General features: G+C 38.8%; 1 protein-coding gene across 2 annotated transcripts in view; it reads right to left on the reverse strand.

Moving 5' to 3' along the window:
• LOC139470877 (carbohydrate sulfotransferase 10-like) overlaps nucleotides 1–22,104 on the reverse strand; it is a 112,327-nt gene that overhangs the window by 84,862 nt on the left and 5,361 nt on the right. For both annotated transcript variants that reach the window (XR_011653803.1, XM_071253197.1), the window contains exon 2: nucleotides 1,696–1,742. Coding sequence is in view for 1 of the 2 variants with exons in the window: in XM_071253197.1 (XP_071109298.1) it covers nucleotides 1,696–1,742 (47 nt within the window). In the remaining variant the exon portion in view is untranslated. The remainder of the gene's footprint in view (nucleotides 1–1,695; nucleotides 1,743–22,104) is intronic.

Genomic DNA, 22,104 nt, shown 5'->3' on the forward strand with positions numbered 1-22,104 from the left:
GAAATAAACTACAAGACAGTCGGCTATTGCTTGGTACTTAACTAGACATAGGATTAGGGACACTGCAAAACATATGCAAAAAGCAACAGCAGTGTTTGACTCTCACCTGCCTTCATAACCACGATCATACCTGATAATCATGCCATTTTTCACGAAGTTGGTATTCCTCCGAATGTTGGAAAAAACAACAAAAACAGCCATACTTAAACACAGTCTATTGATACATGAGAAGGACAAAATTGCCTACATAACCACGATCATACCTGATAATCATGCCATTTTTCACGAAGTTGGTATACCGAGTGTTGGAAAAACAACAAAAACAGCCATACTTAAACACAGTCTATTGACACGTGAGAAGGACAAAACTGCCTACATAACCTCGATCATACCTGATAATCATGCCATTTTTCACATAGTTGGTATTCCGAATGTTGGATAAAACAACAAAAACAGCCATACTTAAAACACAGTCTATTGACACATGAGAAGGACAAAACTGCCTACATAACCTCGATCATACCTGATAATCATGCCATTTTTCACATAGTTGGTATTCCGAATGTTGGAAAAAACAACAAAAACAGCCATACTTAAACACAGACTATTGATACATGAGAAGGACAAAATTGCCTACATAACCACGATCATACCTGATAATCATGCCATTTTTCACGAAGTTGGTATTCCTCCGAATGTTGGAAAAAACAACAAAAACAGCCATACTTAAACACAGTCTATTGATACATGAGAAGGACAAAATTGCCTACATAACCACGATCATACCTGATAATCATGCCATTTTTCACGAAGTTGGTATACCGAGTGTTGGAAAAACAACAAAAACAGCCATACTTAAACACAGTCTATTGACACGTGAGAAGGACAAAACTGCCTACATAACCTCGATCATACCTGATAATCATGCCATTTTTCACATAGTTGGTATTCCGAATGTTGGATAAAACAACAAAAACAGCCATACTTAAAACACAGTCTATTGACACATGAGAAGGACAAAACTGCCTACATAACCTCGATCATACCTGATAATCATGCCATTTTTCACATAGTTGGTATTCCGAATGTTGGATAAAACAACAAAAACAGCCATACTTAAAACACAGTCTATTAACACATGAGAAGGACAAACTGTAGGTAAACTTTAGGAAAATATAACAAACATACCTTTTTGTGAGGAAGTGTTAATTTGCCAAATTTTCAGAAACAATATTGAGATATACTTTGAATTGAAGAGAGATTGCTACTCTTTTAAGCTAATGTAGTGACACATAATGCATTTTAAATCCTAACAATCGCCATTACTGTATAGTATGGCGTTAAACAATAAACAAACAAACAAACAAACTTATTTATGGATAACGAAGTTTAAGGACTACTTATTCCCCCTTCATCAGATGATGAATACTTGACACGTCGTAACTAAGAATAAAGAAGTTGTTGTCAAATAGAAAGTAGCATGTATTTACATTCATTGAACAATACTAACTTTGGTTAAAACCTGATGAAGTATTATGTTTTGTTCCCGCATGTTTTCGTATTGAGGAATTTTTAAAAAGTTAATTCGGACCATCTCATATAGAATAGATGCTCGACTGCTAATGTGTTTCTTTTGCGAAAAGAATCAATTGTTTTATTATGCGGGGAGATTTGATTTAATAAAAATAATCTCACCGTTCTTTTCAGTATCGCTTTGGCGACGTGTTGCCTTCCGTATCTGTCTGAAAACAAATGAAAATGTATGAGGACATGTAGGGTCAGTAATTGGGTGGGTGGATGGTTGTGCGAGCGAGCACGGGTATGGTGCTGACTATCTTCCCGAGGCAAGAGAGTTAACTGACTTTAAAAGTCCAATTTCCATCCTTGCCGAACTAGGCTGTAATTACTGGGTTCGATCGTAGCGCCACCAGTGGCTATTACCAGTCACGTCCCTTCTAAGCCACTCCTTTGCACCAATCAGATTCCACCTCTCGTATCACTTGCGTTTGCTTCACACAAAATGGTGGCGTCCGGTCAGTTAGATCTGATCGACAATCGCGATCTATATTCTGATAAAACGGGTCTTACATCGCGAAATGCATCAAATCACGTGAGCCCCTTGATTAAAAACATGAAAACATTTGGAAAATATCTTCTGACAACGAGTTGGCGGATCGACCGAAATCTGTACGGCAGTGTACGAACCGGATTTCGATTTCGGTGCGCGATTTTGATTGGACTATGCATAGACTCGTTAGTCCAGCAAAAATGTAACTCAATAATACTAGCCTAGTTCGGCAGGGGTGGAAACTGGACTTTTATAGTCAGTTAACTCTCTTGCCTCGGGAAGATGGGTGCTGACAAACCTAGAAACATAATCGGGACAAACCGAGATTCGAACCCACACTCATAGATTTCTGGTGTGCCCAAGGGACGCAACTCTGCACAGGAAATTGCGGCGCATTAGACGACTGGGCAACCCGTGTCCCCGTAAGAGGCCGCATGTCTGTCGTCCATATGACGGAGGTGTTGCACTCAATTTTAACTATAACTTAAATTTGGTTCTATATAGCAGTTCGTGGAATATATACATGGCTAAGTTTTGCACCATTAATTTATCTAGACTATTCAACAATTGTCGGAATTTCACAATATTTCGATCATAAATTGATTTATGAATGAATACCTGATTAATGAGAAGCTTGTATCGTGTGTCTTCTCTTGTGCACATCAGCATGCCAATTGCCATAAATACCCGCGTTCTTGATGACAATGTGATTTTATTTATCACTTTAACACACATTTTTGAGAAAGAAAAACACCTTGTAACAATGTCATTTTTGTGCCAGGCAATTTTCTTTGCAAGACAATTAATTTCGTTCGATAAAACTAAATCACATCATCTGCCCCTGAAAAAATGCCCCCCGACGTTTCATTTTACCTCACTAAGCCACAGAGCTTTTCAGTGGGCTAGATTGATTTTCCTTCCGTGAAAGGAAAATTGATTTCGTGGAGGACCCATGAAGATTCCGGGGTAGAATAGTTCTTCAGCAACCCATGCTTGCCGTAAAAGGTGACTATGCTTGTCGTAAAAGGCGACTAACGGGATCGGGTGGTCAGGCTCGCTGACTTGGTTTGATGCATGTCATCGATCCCAATTGCGTGGAACGATGCTCGTGATAGTAATCACTGGGTTGTCTGGTCCAGACTCGATTATTTACAGACCGCCGTCATACAGCTGAAATATTTCGTGAAACAACAAACCAACCAATCAATCTCTTTCGACAAGCATTGTCGACTTTCACGGCAAGAATGGCCAGCTGAATACCTATTCTACCCCGGATTCTTCACGCGAAAGGACAGATTCAGTTGTGAAATAAACAGCATATTGTACAGCATATAAATTTCTAGATATTTTGGGTGGATATGCACAATGCCCGGCCAAGACAGCCTTGGAGACACTCAAGTTTTTAAGAAGTATTCATCAGTAAGCGTATTCTCCGAAACATTCCTCATAACAAAAAATTGACATCCATAGATTCTCTTCCTTATGTTTGTCACTTCTAAATGCCTTTCTCTCCAGGTGTTTGTAGATAGTGGGATGGGGATGGCCTACAACCGTGACATCTCTCCACACGATAGGTGGTTCAATTCGTGGGCCAACAGTGATGAAATGGTTACAAGCCTTTTGTCGAACAAGATTGGAATTTCGTGGCTCGATCGTAGCGCCAGTGGCTATTACACTGCAAACACGAAAAGGTCGTTTTTCCCGCATATAGTCATTGGACGTAAAACGACTAGAAATTCATTAAAATTGAGTAATTGGTGAGCGTCTAGAAAGTGTCCGGAAAAAGGTCGAGTTTTTCAAGCGTAAAATGGACGGAAAAACGAAATACGGAGCAGCCTTGTACAACTGTTAACACTCAATCAGATGGCGCTGGTCACCCGACGCACGTGATGCCTCAGGCTTCCTTTCTGAAGCATTAGGTTTCATATTTCTGGCATGCCTTGCTCTAGTATCAGTCGCGCGCAGTGCAGCGAGATTTGCTGATAAGCCAGTTTTAGGATATGTTACATGTTAATGGAATTCAGACACGCGCCAAGAAGTCAAACCAAACAATGTTACTAAGTTTATTGTGGTAACGGCTATGTACAGTTACCCCTATCGGATAATGGGTTGTGTTATATGTTAATGGAAGAAGTCAAACCAAACAATGTTACCAAGTTTATTGTGATAACATATCCTTCCGCTATGCAAGTTACCTCTATCGGATAATGGGTTGTGATTCATTTGGTTATAAGGGTAACTATTTTTTAAATGTGACGTTTACAAGATATTACAAGATATACGGCTTTTCCATTGGACGAGAGGTCGGTTAGGCGACGTTTTTCACGTGACTGTATTCTTGAAATGACGTAAACACTGACTACTTCCACATTCCGGGGGAAAACCCAGGGAATTCCCAAGTACGAATTCACACAGACGTGTTGTTTCGCATCATTTAGACCTTTTCATTTTGAACTTAGCGTCTTAGCTTACTCTGGGCTAAGTCAGAGAGTTTGGTTGCATGCCCGTCCGAGGATACCCTCGCTACAACCCATCCTAGAGAAAAAAAACCCCGAAAAATAACCCAACAAATCCAATCTATCGTAGTGACAATCTACAGCAATCTATGAATTTACCTTGGTATCTATTTGACACATCTTTACAATCACCTTTCAATGATCGGCCAATTGATCAGTGATGCCAAAGGCTTGAAATAGCCACAGGTTAAATAACAATTTCGGAAATATCTCCCGTCACGTTTATCGTGTCGGCCATTTTGACGTATTGTACTTGATGGAAATGTATACTCACACGCAAAAGAAACGCAAGTCGAGTATGCAGTATGTTATTTATTTTCAACAGTAAAGACAAAAATACTGATAGGTCAAGATTGACAAAAAATTGACTGAAGACAGTTTAATGGATTAAAAGGCAGATGACATAAAAAAAAAATCAAATGTAAAGGGCTTACACAGTTTCGGGTCAGTACCCAAAATGTCAGTCAATACCTGGTGTGACTACCATTAGCTTTGATCACCACCACACTTCTCCTGTACATTGAGTGGATCAGATTTGTGAAGGCCCTAGGGATCCTCTTGCACACATCCAGAGCGGCTGTGCGTAGTTTATCGGCAGTTGTAGGGACTCGGCGCACATTGTGCAGACGCCTTTGAACCTCATGCCACAAGTGTTCGATGGGGTTCAGATCAGGGCTGTGGTCTGGCCATGGTAGAACACGGATGTTGTGTTGTTGCAGGAAGGCCATGGTAGCTCTGGCAACATGTGGACGAGCGTTGTCCTGCTGGAAAATGTGTTGTTGTGAAAAAATGGAACGTGGGGTCTGATCACTTGGTCGATATACTGCTGGGCAGTGACGCCGTGTCCCCGACCTTGACCAACATTCAGAAAGCACTTAGGTCCAAGTCTCGCATTATGTCCAATCCCTGCCCATATCATGACGATAGGTCCACCCAATGGATCCCTTTCCACAACGTTTCTGTCAGCGAAACGATCACCTCGACGCCGCCAAATTCTGACTCTTCCGTCTGCATAGGAGACACAAAAGCGACTTTCATCCGAGAAGATGACACGCCTCCACTCACGATGACGCAAATTATGATGACCCTGTGCCCACTGAAGTCGTGCTTGTCGATGCCGTGATTGGAGAACAGGACGACGTGTTGGTCGGCGACATCTGAGGTTGTTGGAACGGAGACGTCGGATCACAGTGTCCCGTCTAATGTGTCGATTATGTGTTCCTATGGTCTGTCGAGCACTTTCACTTGCAGTTAGGAATGGATGTCGCTGAGGTTGTCGGGTAATCTGCCGATCTTGCCGCGGTGTGGTGACCCTAGGACGACCGCTCCGAGGAAGGTCATCTGTGGTCTGTATAGCATTGTATCGATGCAGGATACGGTAAATGACGGGCAACATCTTGGACAGACTCTCCAGCTTCCAAACGTCCGATAGCCTGGTTTCTCTGAATTTGAGTTAGGCGTGGCATTGTTGACCAAGGAGTGGTAGGTCCAAGAATCGGCAACAGTTTTTTACCCACTAGAGCTCGTGACAGTTCGTGCATATTCGATTTCGCGAGAAATGGGTGCATGATACCAAAATATTCATTGAAATGGTGTGTTTTGGCGATTCGTTTTTTATGTTGCGTTTTTACTCGGGGCTTCCAAAATGCATTGATAAAAAATATTGATAATACCATCAGGCTTCACTACATCGTAAACTCGTATCAAATTAAGGTTCCTTGTTTGTTACCTATTTGGTCAAAACCACTTGCGTTTCTTTTGCGTGTGAGTATATTACGACGCTCTGTCATTGTGATTGACTTACTGAGGTAATTCTTTAACAGAGCTTCTCATCTGAGGAGGATACATTTTGGAATACATTTCTTTTAAACAAACTAAAACAGATATTCCTCGCTTATGGGAAAACTATTTTATGCCGGGATGGCCTATGAAAGCTATATATGCTTGCCCTGCGACCCCCATGAGATGTTTGCCGAAGGGAGAGGGGTAGGAACTGTGTGATCCAGCCCAGCAAAGAGCTCGCGATACATTGTATACTGCATGTTGTAGCCTGAAATTAATAATTGTTCTGTGCTCCTTTTTAATTGTATTATTTTCATTTTTCAGATATGGATAGACCAACCAGGAAAGAAATTGATGGAATATTTATATCGCCACATGACCATGTACATGTTCACTGTAGTAATGTACATACTAGTCAACTTGATTATAGTTTTTATTAAAGTGTAGCGCGGCATCAACGATTACTATATGATATCCTCACTTGTGATATACTGACATCGAACAATGGACGACAATTCGAAATTCTTATTTGAGCTATAAATAGGTTCAATAGGGACAGTGTACTTTCAGGGATAGAACTGAGGCAATCAAGGCTTGCCAAATCGTTCAAGACTTGAGCTGGATTCCTTTTAAATTCATTCTCTATGGTCTGGCAGACGTACAAGGGCGTCAGTATCGCATAGAGAACTGGGGCAGCCTGGGTCAGTGTAATCGGATATGTTGTGGAGTTTCGGGTTTGGGCTGTTTGCTTCATAGAACAAGGGCTCACGAACAAGGGCACAATGTAGAGATTAAATCAGTACCACCTCTGTTTATATCAGATATGTTATTCTGATTTAAAATCTCTTTTGAACAATTGCGAGTTATTGTATTCTCTGTATTCTTTCGTCACGGAAGAATATATATTTTTAACTTATCCACAAATAATGAGAACTACAATGTAAACCTCTCTCTAGAGATATACAATAATACTACTGAAGGGCATATCTGAAAAATGGGGCGAATCGACCAATATTTCATTCTTAAATACTGTCCGTTACAGGCATTCTAATCATTATATTATACTTTGTACAGTTTTAAAGTCAAATAATGGCACATTGTGCATCTTTCTACATTTTGAATTCATTATAATTTCTGCAATAAAACCTTAACATCATATAATGATATAAACGAATATGATCTATACTGTGATAAATGAATTATTAATTTCGTATCATGAATTAAATAAACTGTAATATGATAGTACAAACAAATTATTTTATTCTGTTCGTGTGAGTAGGCAACTCACCAACGTAACCATTTGTGAAAAATCAAATCTTCAAAGTTTAGGGATTTGAACATGTACATTGAATGACAGACAAGAAAGCAACGCAATAATTAAATCATGAATCAACTTATGTCATAAATATAACAAAATAAATAGAAAATATAAGTTTAATTTCTTATTGTTGTTTAATAATAGTTTTTGATTGATTGTTTGTTGTTAAACGCCACACTCAGCTATATACCAGCTATTTGACGGTGGTTCGTTAATAATCCAGTCTGGACCAGATAATCCAGTTATTATCATCAAGAGCACCGATCTACGAAATTGGGATATTATGACATGCATCAACCAAGTCAGCGAGCCTGACCACCCGATCATGTTAGTCGCCTTCGTACAAGCATGGGTTGTTGAAGGCCTATTCTAACTCGGATCTTCACGGGTATTTTTTTTAATGATAAGGTACAATGAAATAATGTATATGTCCATAATAAGTGTGTATAGGTAGATGGATAATATGTCCATACACGCCAATTAAATGGGTTAGACTGCATATGGTTCAATGATGAGCTCAATATTTCAAGACATGTTTTTGATATTCATAATAACTCTACAAAAGCTACACAATGGCGACAAAACGGTACAGTCATCACATATACCAATAATACATTTTTGAACATGAGTTACATATTATTACTTTAAAGTTAAAACATGTATCTAAATAGAAAATTAGAAGGATTAAAAATATACACTTCCGAGAGTTTTCGTATTTTTTTTTCGTTTGGAGAGAGGAGAGAAGTAGTGACTTTAATCTAAAGGGTGCAAACAGCTGTCGAGGCGCTATCTCAGATGGTTCAAATTTCGTAGCTCTAAAGATCACGACGGCATACAGACCGTGACGAAGTTCGTCTCACAGTCCCTGATCGCCCATATTATTTACCCTTCCGCCCAGGCCTTACTGCAATGCTATAGCCCAAAATGAAACAAGCCTAGATGTTCAACAGGTTCAGGCTGAAGTTTGCATCCCACTGGGGCTCCTTTTAGATTTAAACATATATTTTCAGCGACAAAGCGTTAGTCTAGCCATGAAGTACAACTATCCAAAAGATCCCATGCATGTCTATATATCTTCAGACAGACTCTCCATGTTCCTATCGATATGTGTCCAAAGACAAATGACTTCAATATTACAGCACCGGTGAATAGGTTATATGCGTATGTCAGCGTCGATCCTACAATGTCCTTTTGCGCAAAATACATATATGCTGATGAATTAACGTAGTAATACTACGCAAATATATGTTCAGATGTAAACATCAGTATCATCTCGTGATCTTTATTCGTGCTTTAAGCTCTTTTTCTGCCGGAGATTATGGGGTGTTACATCACACCAGAAAGCCAGGTCCAAATTCAAGTCATAATTTCATGGTCCGTCTTGTATGTTGGAAACCAATATCGCAATATGACTGAATATTGCTAAACGTGGTATTAACCCGATTACGCACATAATTATTCCATTTTCTTCATGCACGTTCTACAATCATCTACGAACACTATCTATAAGGAGGTATATCTATATTCATCCAAATGTCCATACATATATGTCCTCATATATATGTATAAAGCAAATCGTCTTCCTTAAAAGGTAAATGCTAAGCATTTCCTCTGTATGTATTTATGTATGTAAATATCGTTTTAATGTCAACGCTGATGCAGTGAACGTACCACAGACCTGATGCTAGAATAACATCTAATCTCTGAAATGAACATATTTTACAGAAAAAAACAGTTGTTAAACAATAATTGTAAAATATAATAAAAAGGAGCCAAATATTGGGCCGTATTGGACATCTTTGTTTCGGGGTCTGTATGACAGAAAAACCTGATGCCTTTTAGTATAATGATAAATAAGTATAGCTGTTGTATATATTCAAATATGTTGAAAAATATTGAAAGATTATGTCATTATTTCAAATTTGAATGATAGCACATCAGGAAAGCATGGCACTTTAATGTACGTATCTTGTTAACCCAATAGGTTTTTTTTAAGTAAGAGCAGCATGTATATCGAGAGTATAGGTTTGGTGCGTGACTTATCACACATTACTTTCAGAAAGTGTGCATATTTTGTTTATCGGCAATAAATGACATCAGACGATTCATACGGGTAAATACGATTTACTTCAGAACTAGTGTAGATTACTTAAGGTTGGGGGAAAATGTATGTAATTAACAGAACTTTGGGCGGGTTTAGAGGATTTGGGTCCTGACTTGAGCTTTGTGTTGGACGTGTAGACGGCATTTCAAGGTTTGACGTATCAATGACCAAAATGATGTTTGATGCAATTCTCTGCCTTTTCGGTTGAACAATTGGCCTGCCTTTGCATGTGTTTGTGGCGGGTGCCACTAGTGGATCGGAATGAGCTCGCGTTTTTGCGAGCATCCAGTGTCATCATTTTTTTATGGTGAATCATGAAACATGCTCCTGGTGTTGTCGTGATCGTGCAGTTGGCGCTACTTTTGGCAAGGGTTTCTTATGATAATGGACATGCTTATGTCGCTTTTGTTGACTGATAAACATGAAAAGATATAATGTTCGTGTATATGGTCATGTAATTAAGAAACAAACGATGAGTGGGGGTTGTTTATTGTACGATAAACAACGACCACGACTCGTTTATTTCTATATGAGATATCAACATCACGTAAGCCTCTTTAAGGATGTTGAATTAGGAAAAAGTACACGCTTTAAAATATTTACCCGTACTTAAATAATGATGACTCCTTGAATAGAATCCGACCGCGGCCATGCCAGAGAAATCCATTTTATGAACAGGAGGGTTTGAATTTGGTCTTTCCCGCATATTCTCACAATTTTCTCGTCGATTATCTGTACCTTTTCTCCCTATACCGATTGCCATATCGCTCTCACTTTCGGATGCGATTGTTCGGGCATTGCATTTATCTACCTTCCCCAGCTACATCTATTGGAAACAACTCACTAGACACATACCTCTCAAAAATAAGGTCAAATTTACGACGTCCTCAAGTTGCGATTGCATGTTCGAATCTCCATAAATGACGTCATGATAGAGCAATGTTTTATCGTGAAATAAATATCGCTTCCTTCTTTGTTCTTTGCGATTTATCGCGTAGCTATCTTATATCATCAAATGTCAATTTCTCATTGCTTTATGATTGATGTCATGAGCATCGATCCACACAATTGGGATACGGAGACATCCATCAACCACCAGGTTGGTCAGTCCCACTGACTTGGTTGATGCATGTCTTCGTATCCCAATTTCGTGGATCGATGCTCATGATTTTAATCAGTGGACCGTCTGGTTCAGACCTGATTATTTACAGACCGCCGTCATATTGCCGGAGTATTGCTGAGTGTGGCGTTAAACAACAAAGAAACAAAGAAACAAACAAAACAAACAGAGCGAACATAGACGTTGTTCTCTGTGTACATTATTCTAGCGACCAGGCGACTGGTAAATTGTGGTTATTAATGCGGGATTTTAAGATCGGGTAATAAGCAGATTTAGGTAGATAGATTTCTTCACTGTCCAACACTGTCAGAATACCACTTTAAACACACACACACACACACACACACACACACACACACACACACACACACACACACACACACATGGCTACATATTTCAGAGGGGCGGTGGGGTAGCCCAATGGTTAAAGTGTTCGCTCGTCTCGCCGAAGATCCAGGTTCCCCATATGGATACAATGTGTGAAGCCCATTTCTGGTGTCTTCCACCGTGATATTACCGGAATATTGCTCACAGGGGAGTAGAACAATACTCAGACACATATTTTAGAGGCTTAGTTAGTTGGTTTCTTGTGTAATGCCGCACTCAGCAATATTCAAGCTACATGACGGCGGTCTGTAAGTAATCGAGACTTGACCAGAAAATCCACTGATTAACATCATGGGGATCGATCCACGCATAGGTGATTAGTTAATCACTTTGATTTAATTGTTAATGTCTTGGTATTCCATCAAAATGGATATTTACACTGTATGTAGTTTCGGAAAGCCAAGGGGGGCACAGGTGGCCCAGTCGTCTAAGGCGCCGCGATTCGCTGTGCAGAGTTGTGTTCCTTGGGTACGCCAGAAACCTATGATTGTGGGTTCGAATCCCGGTTCGCCCCAATTATGTTTCTAGGTTTGTCAGCACCATACCCGTGCTCGTGGGTTTCACCGAAGTGGTAAATGTCTGAGACCTGCATCACTTCGGGCTTTCCTCCCACATTAAGCTGACACGCCGTGATATAACTGGAATACTGTTAAAAGCGGCGTTAAACACAACTCACTCACTCACTCACTCACTCACGGAAAGCCAAGACTTGTGGTGGCTCAAATGACCGCAATACGTATGCTTTGCTTAAAATAGTTGTTAGTGGCATCAGATAATAGAAACTTTCTCGCCGAATCCAAAACTGTGACGTGTATTTGTGTGTGTGATGTGTTTTAAGTTTTAGAAACGTATTATGGACCTAATCTCGTCATTAACAGTTTAACCTAGATAAATGGATCGATGCAAATGTCAAAATATATAATTTGTGACAGGGTTATTCTACATACGTCCCTACTTTTCATAGGTCCTTTATTGAGGAGTGACACTTAGGATACCGAAAAACAGAAAACACGTCCCATTTTAATTCTGGAAACCCAATAGTCCAGAAACTCTTAGCCCAGTCTCGATCAAATAAAACATGCTGTTTTCATGGGAACATACAAAGGAAGCAAAACAGAAAAAATGTTCAAAAACTCAATATTTACACTGCAAAGCAGATACCCAGATGTTAATGAAACAGCCAGTAAACGATGATCAGAAAGCCTTGGTGATATTAGTTGTCAACCACGCGATCGTCGAGCACGGAACGCCCGGATTAAGCTGTATTTACAGAAGAAGAAAAAGAAAGAAGAAAAATGTTTTATTAGAGTGTCACATGCTGCAGTACAAAATATATAGACATATTAATATTTCATTAAAAAAACCAGCACCCGGCCAGTTGGCCTACGAGACACTAATTACATAATGGAACATTTAAAATATAAAAGAGAAAAAGAAAAAAATAATTATAACTTTGTATATTACTACACACCGGATGGGGCGAACAAAGTGCACGAGATAATTATGCTGGAGAATGTTTACTGAGCATGACGTTAAATTAAACTTGAATCTTAAATCTTGGGCCGAGCATGCCGAAGCTTGTGACACATTGCAATCCGATCCAGACGAAGGTACATGTACACTACTGTCAAGATGTTGATTCCCCTTACATGCATGTGCACCGGGTGTGTAAAGCCCCTATCTCACATTCACGAATCCGAACACGAATGAACATGATTTAAGTTTTTTCCTTAAATCGTGTTAGAACGTATGAAGGTCGCGCACTCATTCGTGTTAAGTCATGGTCCTAACAACTGGTATATCAAATTTACAAAGGTTTTTGGGAACATTTCTTTGGGGAATTAAATCAATAATTAGTCTGAAATGATCAGTCACACAACTTTATATTGCTGATATCTTCAAATCTAAACATATTAATATATTACATAATGGATTCTCTGAAAGGTGTTGGTCTTCATTTTGCTTTGATAAATACATCAGCTTGCAAGAAGAGTGGGAGCCATGGTATTGATGCTGTCCTTTTGTTACGACCGCAAAGCAAATTATTTCAGGCGAATGTCTCAGCAAAACTGACAAACATTTAAATCATGATGTTTGGGTTTTATACAATTCTAAACATGTTTAGGATATAGACGTATTTAGTGATCACAACACGCTTTAATTATCGGATAAGAAATAACCACGTTTTCGTACAACAGTGTAACCTGTTAAACGTCATCTGATGAAATGAACACGTCCCATTTTAATTCTGGAAACCAATAGTCCAGAAACTCTACGGACTTTGCCCAGTCTCGGCCAACGTTATTTCCAAAATTAAACATGTTGTTTTCATTGGAACATACTAAGGAAGAAAAAATGAAATACAAATTGTTCAAAAAATCAATTTTTACACTATGTCGCCCATGGGCGAGAATATGTTCCTTTGCTCAAAACTCATGTTTTTGTTTCCCAAATACATAAATGTAGATCTTCCAAGAATCATGACATAAAATTTAACTCATTTTAACCTATTTCAACGATTTTTTATCGATGTTGAAATATTTCGCCCTACGGAGAGAAAAAGGTTTGGCTCATGGGCGAGAATATTTCCCTTTGCTCAAAACTCGGGGTTTTGTTTCGCAAATGCGTAAAGGTGTTCTTAGAGATTTCGTGACATATAATTTAACTAATTTCAACTCAATTCAACTAATTTGTGGCGTTATTAAAATATTTCGCCCATGTTTTCGTCAGTCCCTTTAAAGCATTAACTAATTGTGTGCAAAGTATATTGTATAATGTGAAATATACTTTATATTATTTCATAACATTACTATTTAAAAAGCTCCTTTGGTTGGATGTTTACTTTATAGAAGTTTTACAAATTTTACCTTTTTTTCATATTGTAACGATCTTTAATGAACCCGGCCCTAACTCTCAAAACGTTTTGATAGTTTATCATACGAATTCATGCGCGTGTACTCCAATTAATTGGCGTTATTTTACATAACATTAAAGTTTAGTTAGTTTCTTTATCATTTCACACTTTATGACTCGTTGTTACATGACAGTGGGCAATTAAGTGACACTTGGTATGCAAAATACAGGTGCACGTGCGCGTATTTTAATGGAAAAAACCCGATTCGCCTTTCATTGCATAACGTCTGGCTGAATATCTCACATTCTAATGAAATCTCGAAATAATTATTAAATTATATGCGGTGTCGAACTGACCAATGGGAATTATGTTTAAGGGCGATTGAGGAAAACTTGAGTGAATATTGTGACACGAAAGCAACTTTTAAATGCTTTGCCACTTTTGGTATTAATATGGGAACAGTTCAGAAAAAATCAGCATTCTTATAATAATTCTCTTATTCTCATTCGTACGTTGTATCTAATTACAGTGCCTTGATATATTCAACGAGATGTGTATCATCGTTAATGGGTTATTCAATAAAAGTATGTTTGGAGGCGATATCAAAGGCGCCGCCCAATATACACAGTGTCGTCCGGTGAACTACCACCCCGCCCTGTCAGTAAGAGTTATATAATCGGTAAAAAAATATCTTTGAGAAGAAGAAGAAGAAGAAGAAGAAGAAGAAGAAGAAAAATGGTTTATTTAAGTGTCCAGCGGTGTATACATAAAATTACATCAATTTATACAGGAAATAAAATATATTAAAATATATACATCGCCCGGCCAACGTGGGCCTATTAGACACTAATGTTCTTAAAAGCACTGCAAGTGCTAAAATAGTTACAGTGGACAGTGATGAATTTATTAATGGTGCACAAAATATGTGATAAAAGTATAATACTCGTACATTTATAACAAGCATTGCTATACAATGACATGTTTTATAAAATATACAGGGGCATACAATACTAGAATGGGTTTATGACACGTTGTTATATAACCTACGTTTTTACATTGATTTAATTAGTGCAGCTACAGAAAAGGATAAATTATCACACTTCATAAGGAATGTGGTTTGATCTATAGGGGTCATGAGACAAAAATTTGGGCAAAGAGACGAGGCGTAACCCCAAACATATTCTCGTTGATCTGCATAAAGATTACACGTTGTTAAGAAATGAACCTCGTCTTCGATACTGTTTGTATTACAGTGTTTACAAATACGATTATGTAAGGGAATTTTTGGTTTCAAGAAACGATCGAGTTCAATTTCCAGAGGGAGGGTGCCACATCTAAATTTAGCAAATATACTACGATGTTCTCTGTTGGCTAAATTAATGACATATTTGGAGGTACTTAAAGACGTTTTAAACAGTCGATATGTTCTTAACTTAATACCATTTGTTAATCCTCTGTCATCCCACAGCTGTTCCAACCATAATTCCTAATCCTTATTGATGAGTATATTTCTAGCATGGTCGAAGTCACAAGATAATAGATTAGTTATAACAGAAGTAATTGATTTCACATCGAATAATTTCTTAACTGACTTGTCCCATGACTTACGAAATTTAAATACATTATATGCATTAGCCTGTTTTCATCTGCCAAACTCAGCCTTTTCCAGAAACGTACTATCTCAATTTTTTGCTTTGTATAGTTAGATGACCAGCCCATTTCCCCTCTTACTGCCAAATTAGGTGTTTTGTTGCCTACTCCCAAGAAAAAGCGGCAAGCTCTATTTTGGATAGCGTTAATACAACTAAATTCTTTGGTGCCCCAAATAGCTGAACCATAATATAAAATTGGTTGAACTAGGTTATTGTATAAAGTACTGAATACATCATAATCCATGCCGCCCACCGCTTTAAACTTATTGGTAATTACCCCAAGTGCCCTATTGGCTGATTTAGATATTTCTTTTGCTGTATAATTCATATCTAAGTTTTCATGTAACCAAAGCCCAAGATACTTATATGAATGAACAATTTCTATATTTTCCGCACCACAAGTAAAGTGATAGGATGACTTAACAGAGGATATGTTACGACAATGACCAATTTTTGTTTTTTTGCTATTTATTTGAAGGCGCCATTTCTTGCACCAATTGCCGACACAGGTTAACATTGATTGTAATGACTTTTCATCGGGTGCTAAAAGAGCGATATCTCGGGCATACAATAAAATACTGATTATAGAATTATCAACCTTTATTCCGCATTTAAGATCATTAAGGCAGTGTCAGTGTGGAAGGAGTTTGAATTACGTCCGGTTTAACCTCATTGTGCTCTCACCCCAACTGTTGTTATAGTGGATTATAGGGGATAATCACTTAATCGCTTGGTATAGTCTGCGTCATTAAAGTGAACCCCCCTCTGAGGGTGAACTCTGTTCAATTAGTGTCTAACTGTTATTTGATGATAATAGGTGAACAGTTTTCTCATGTACATTACTTGATGATAATAGGTGAACAGTTTTCTCATGTACATTATTTGATGATAATAAGTGAACAGTTTTCTCATGTACATTATTTGATGATAATAGGTGAACAGTTTTCTCATGTACATTATTTGATGATAATAGGTGAACAGTTTTCTCATGGGCTTAAATGATGATGAAATGCATAGGGATGATTAAAATTATATATGAGTGATTGATGTCAATCTTGGAAATGTATAAAGGGCATTTGTAAGTCATTGGACTATCCCCCAAAGTAAACACATCAAAATTCGCGGATGATGGATCCGCACTAAAAGCATTAAAATGGCCCAAAACTTACTACAAAAATCTCTAAATAAAATACAAAAATGGGCTGACAAATGGGGCTTCTCCCTAAACTCAGAAAAAAACACAGGAATAGTATTTAAACACAAAAATATGCAACCCGCCACCCTAAACCTCCAACTAAACAACAAACCAATCAAATTCCAAAAACAAACCAAACTCTTAGGATTAATCTTCGATGAACATCTCACCTGGGATGCTCACATTAAAAACCTTGTAACCAGATGCAGCAAAGACCTAAACACGTTAAGATGCCTAACCGGCTCCAACTGGGGGGCCTCTAAAAACACCCTCCTCTCACTCTATATATCACTAATTAGATCCAAACTAGACTATGGCAGTGCCTTTTACGACACCTTAAACAACTCTCTCATTAAAAAAACTAAACTCAATCCAGTATCAGGCCCTAAAACTAATCACACGAACTCAACATGGCACCTCTTCCACCTCACTCCAGGCCTTAACAGGAGAAATGCCACTTAAACTACGTAGGGAACAACTTACCCTAAACTTCTGGGCCGCGTCCCAATCAAACCCACTAATCGAAAACAAAATATTAGCCCTAGAAACCAAGCCCTAGCCCGGAAACATCCACTACTTACTCCAATTTCCCAAAGAATAACCAATTACCTAAACGAACACAAAATAAATAATCTTAAACAAAACAATAAATCATCCAATATCTTCACTCCAAAACTCAAAATACCAAAAATAGACACAACACTAGCCGATACACTAAATAAACAGACCGATCCTAACATCGCTAAAACCACCACACTAGCATACATACATGAAAATTGGCCAAATTGGTGTCACATATACACAGACGGATCCTCAGATCCGATCTCAAAACACACAGGTTTCGGAGTCCACATCGCACAACCAACCAAAGACACACAATCTTACCGACTCCCAAACAACCAATCCATATTCACGGCCGAAGTAATGGGCATGGCCTCAGCACTACACAATCAGCAATCTAAAAAACACCAAAAAATCCTCATCCTAACAGACTCCCTCAGTGGACTACAAGCCCTCAAAATTAAAAACACTAAAAACCGCCCCAAACTAATAAATCAAATACTCAATAGCTCAAACAACTTAACTAAGGTAGGTAAACAAATAGAGTTCATTTGGATCCCCGCCCACGTAGGAATCTTTGGAAATGAAAAGGCAGATAAAGCAGCAAAATTATCCCTTAAACTCCCAGGAATAAGCTTAAACTTACCCAGCTCAAAATCAGAAATCAAAAGTGTCACTAAACAAAAAATCAACAAAAAATGGCAAAATATATACCAAAACTCAAACACCCAAATCAGGAAAGTACTCAAAAAAAACCTAAATAAACCCCAAATACTACACCCATCCAAAAAAATCGACAGAATAATTACTAAACTACAAACAGGCCATACCAAACTAAATAATCACCGTAAAATAGCTAAACTACACACAACAGGAAACTGCCCACATTGCAAACAACAAGAAACACCAGAACACGTACTCATTCACTGCACACACTACCAAAAACACACCGAACAACACTACAGACCACCCTAAATCTTAAAACCGGACTTACACTAGAATCAATCCTAAATCCACAAAATAAATTAGAAAAATTCATAGCCTTAGGCATATACCTAATAAAAACAGGACTAATTAGTCGCATTTAAACCCCAAATAAAATATTAAAACCAAAACTACCTTATCTAACAACCACCCAACACACACAGCTCCCTTAGTTCGTCCCCCACCCACTCTTGGCATTCTTTCCAAATCTCAAAATTTCAAAATTTCAAAATTACTATATAAGCAACCCCTAAAGCCTCCCTCCTGGGTTGCACAAACTCACTTTTCCCCTTTTTGGAAACACATTAAAAGGCCTGGCAGGGCTCGTGTGCGACATACGCTTGCAGTCGGAAAGCGCACGTTAAATCTCCAATATAAGTAAGTAAGTAAGCATTGGACTGCAAGCCCTCCAAAAGAAAAATACCAAAAACCGACCTAAATTATTAAATCAAATACTTAAAAGCTCCAACGACCTAACTAAGACAGGCAAACAAATAACCTTCTTGTGGATACCCGCCCACGTAGGAATATACGGTAATGACAACGCTGATAAAGCAGCTAAACTATCCCTCAAAATCCCAGAAATAAGCTTAAACTTACCCATCTCAAAATCAGAAATTAAAAGTGTAAACAAGCAAAAAAATCACAAAAAGTGGCATAACCTATATCTAAACTCAAATAGCCAAATCAAAAAAGTGCTCAGCAAACCACTAACCAAACCAAAAATTCTCCATCCATCAAAATAAATCGACAGAGTAATCACTAAACTCCAAACAGGACACACCAACCTAAATAACCACCTAAATATTTTTAAAAACACACTACAGGTAACTGCCCACACTGCAAACAACCAGAAACCCCAGAACACGCACTCATCCACTGCACACACTCCCTAACACATCGAACCGCATTACAAACCAAACAAGGCTCTCACTCTAGAAGCAATACTAAACCCACAAAATAAACTAGAAAACTTCAAGGCCTTAGGCGTATTCTTAATCAAAACGGAAATAATAAAACGCATCTAAAACACAATAACCTACCAAATCAAAATCACATAAACAAACAAACACCCACCATACCCAGCTCCCTTAGTTCTCCTCCCCAACCCCATCGGCATCTATTCCAAATCTCAAAATTCCCAAATTCTATATAAGCAACCCCTAAACCCCCCTCTTGGCTTTCCGACTGCAAGCGTATGTCGCACACGGTCCCGGCCAGGCCTTTTAATGTGTTTCCAAAAAGGGGAAAAGTGACTTTGTGCAACCCAAGGGGGGGGGGGGGGGGGGGGTGGGGGGGGGGGGGGTAGGGGGTTGCTTATATAGTAATTTTGAGATTTGGAAAGAATGCCAAGAGTGGGTGGGGGACGAACTAAGGGAGCTGTGTGTGTTGGGTGGTTGTTAGATAAGGTAGTTTGGGTTTTAATATTTTATTTGGGGTTTAAATGCGACTAATTAGTCCTGTTTTAATTAGGTATATGCCTTAGGCTTTGATTTTTTCTAATTTATTTGGTGGATTTAGGATTGATTCTATTAGCCCGTTATGCCAAACCATGTCGAATGCTTTGGAGAAGTCTAGAAAGATGCCTGTAGTATATTGTTTGTTAAGTTGGCCTGTTTTAATGTCCTGCTCTAGTCGGGCGAGGTTATCTAAGGTTGAGCGTCCAGGAGTGAAACCGCTTTGGTCTGGATTTATTATGTTGTTTTGTTCTAAGTAGTGTTGTAACCTGTTTCTGGCCATTGATTCCATTACTTTGCATAAGTTAGAAGTTAGGGAGATTGGTCTGTATGAATTAGTCTAGTCAGCTATAGGTGATCCCCCTATTGTTACCCACTTAACCACGGCTGACTACACCTGTACCATATAACAATAGGTGAGGGCACAGTGAGGTGTTCCCTTACGTCCGCCACTGGCCACAGAAATCCTCAAAGTATAGTAACAATCAACAAGGCCAATGCCCTACTAATAACCTAGTAACGCACATAACAACGGCTGTCAATCTGTCTGCTACAGCCACTATACTATCATCCCTGTCACAACTGGCATATTAACGGCTTATTCAAAATATTAATTGTAACAAAAGTTCGTTAACAGACAAACGCATGCCGTATACAGTCATCTTATTTGATAAAAAACAGTAACAGCACGTTGTCATGAAACTAATCGGTACCATAAAAGGAGCAACTCGTTTGGCAGATATTACGCTGTACAGTACTTGCTATGGTTCACTCCCAATTGTCAGACGACCTAATCATCAGACAGACCGGTCAAGTGTGACCAGTGTACCTGCCTGGTCTTACCTACTAATTACTTAGCTGCCCAACACTGTCATACTGTGGGCAAAGTAAGCTACTCCAACTCGTTGAGTGATAGAGATTAACCAGATTATGATTGTGTTTGTAAGTTGCGTTTCATCTGTTTCGGGTTGCAGGTGTGTTATTAGGAAAGACCATGAGTAGTTTTTTCAATGAAACATTTTAACCGTTGAGTTTGTTATGCATTAATTTCTTTAAATACATTGGTAGGTGGAATAATAACGCGTGATATAGATCAAACATCTCCCTAATGTGAGTATATTCTTACATGTACTTTTAAGTACCGTATTATATTACTTTCGGGAGACATTGAGTATCATCAAACCCAAAACAGCCCCCAAACCCCCACCCCCAAAACCCACAAAGCGCCCACACCACTCCCCTACAGACACCTCCCAAACAACCAAAAATCATGCGCCCAACAACCCCCCGGTGTCATCTACATAGATCACAGGGACACACAGGAGGGTATAACAGAATACATTCACACAGCAAACCAACTCAAATCCCAACCAGAAATAACAGACTACAAAAGCATCAACAACAGAACACCCATACCCGGCAGAACGACGACACAAACAATATTTCTCACATTTAAAGCCACAACACTCCCCACACAAAGTCTTTGGAGCCCTCAAATATAAAGTAAACCCAGTTAGGAAAAAAAAAACCACAATGTAACATCTGCCACTCTTACAACCACATCACTGCTACCTGCCGCCAGCCGCCCAAGTGCCAGAAATGTGGATCATTTCACCCGAAACCATAGAATGCACAGACAGACAGACAATAGTTTATTAACGTCTCACTCCTGTACATACATCATAAAGCTTTATACAACCTGACATAGATAAAATATACAGAACCATTCAATAGAATTATGAGAGACGAACTTTCCCAGAATTTATACATAAATGATATAAAGACGATATAGTAAAAAGTTATCCATATAAAAGATGTTTTCTACGATTAAGAATTAAAAAGCAGACTTTGGCAAGTATAAAAAACACACTGCACATGGGCGGCCTACTGCATACACTGTGACACCGAAAGACATACAGCCACACAAAATACATGTCCTCTCAAACAAAAACACATCCTTCGGCTAAACAAACACATCAAACAGGAACACCTTCGAAAACCGGCCCTCCTGAATATGAAGACACCTCAGACACATCATCATCAATACTACCTGCCCCCCCCCCCCCCCCCCCCCCCCCACACACACACAGAACCCCTTCCCCCACA

The sequence above is a fragment of the Haliotis cracherodii genome, unplaced genomic scaffold (genome assembly GCF_022045235.1).
Source record: "Haliotis cracherodii isolate W230 unplaced genomic scaffold, xgHalCrac1.p SCAF_21, whole genome shotgun sequence".
Lineage (NCBI taxonomy): Eukaryota > Metazoa > Mollusca > Gastropoda > Lepetellida > Haliotidae > Haliotis > Haliotis cracherodii.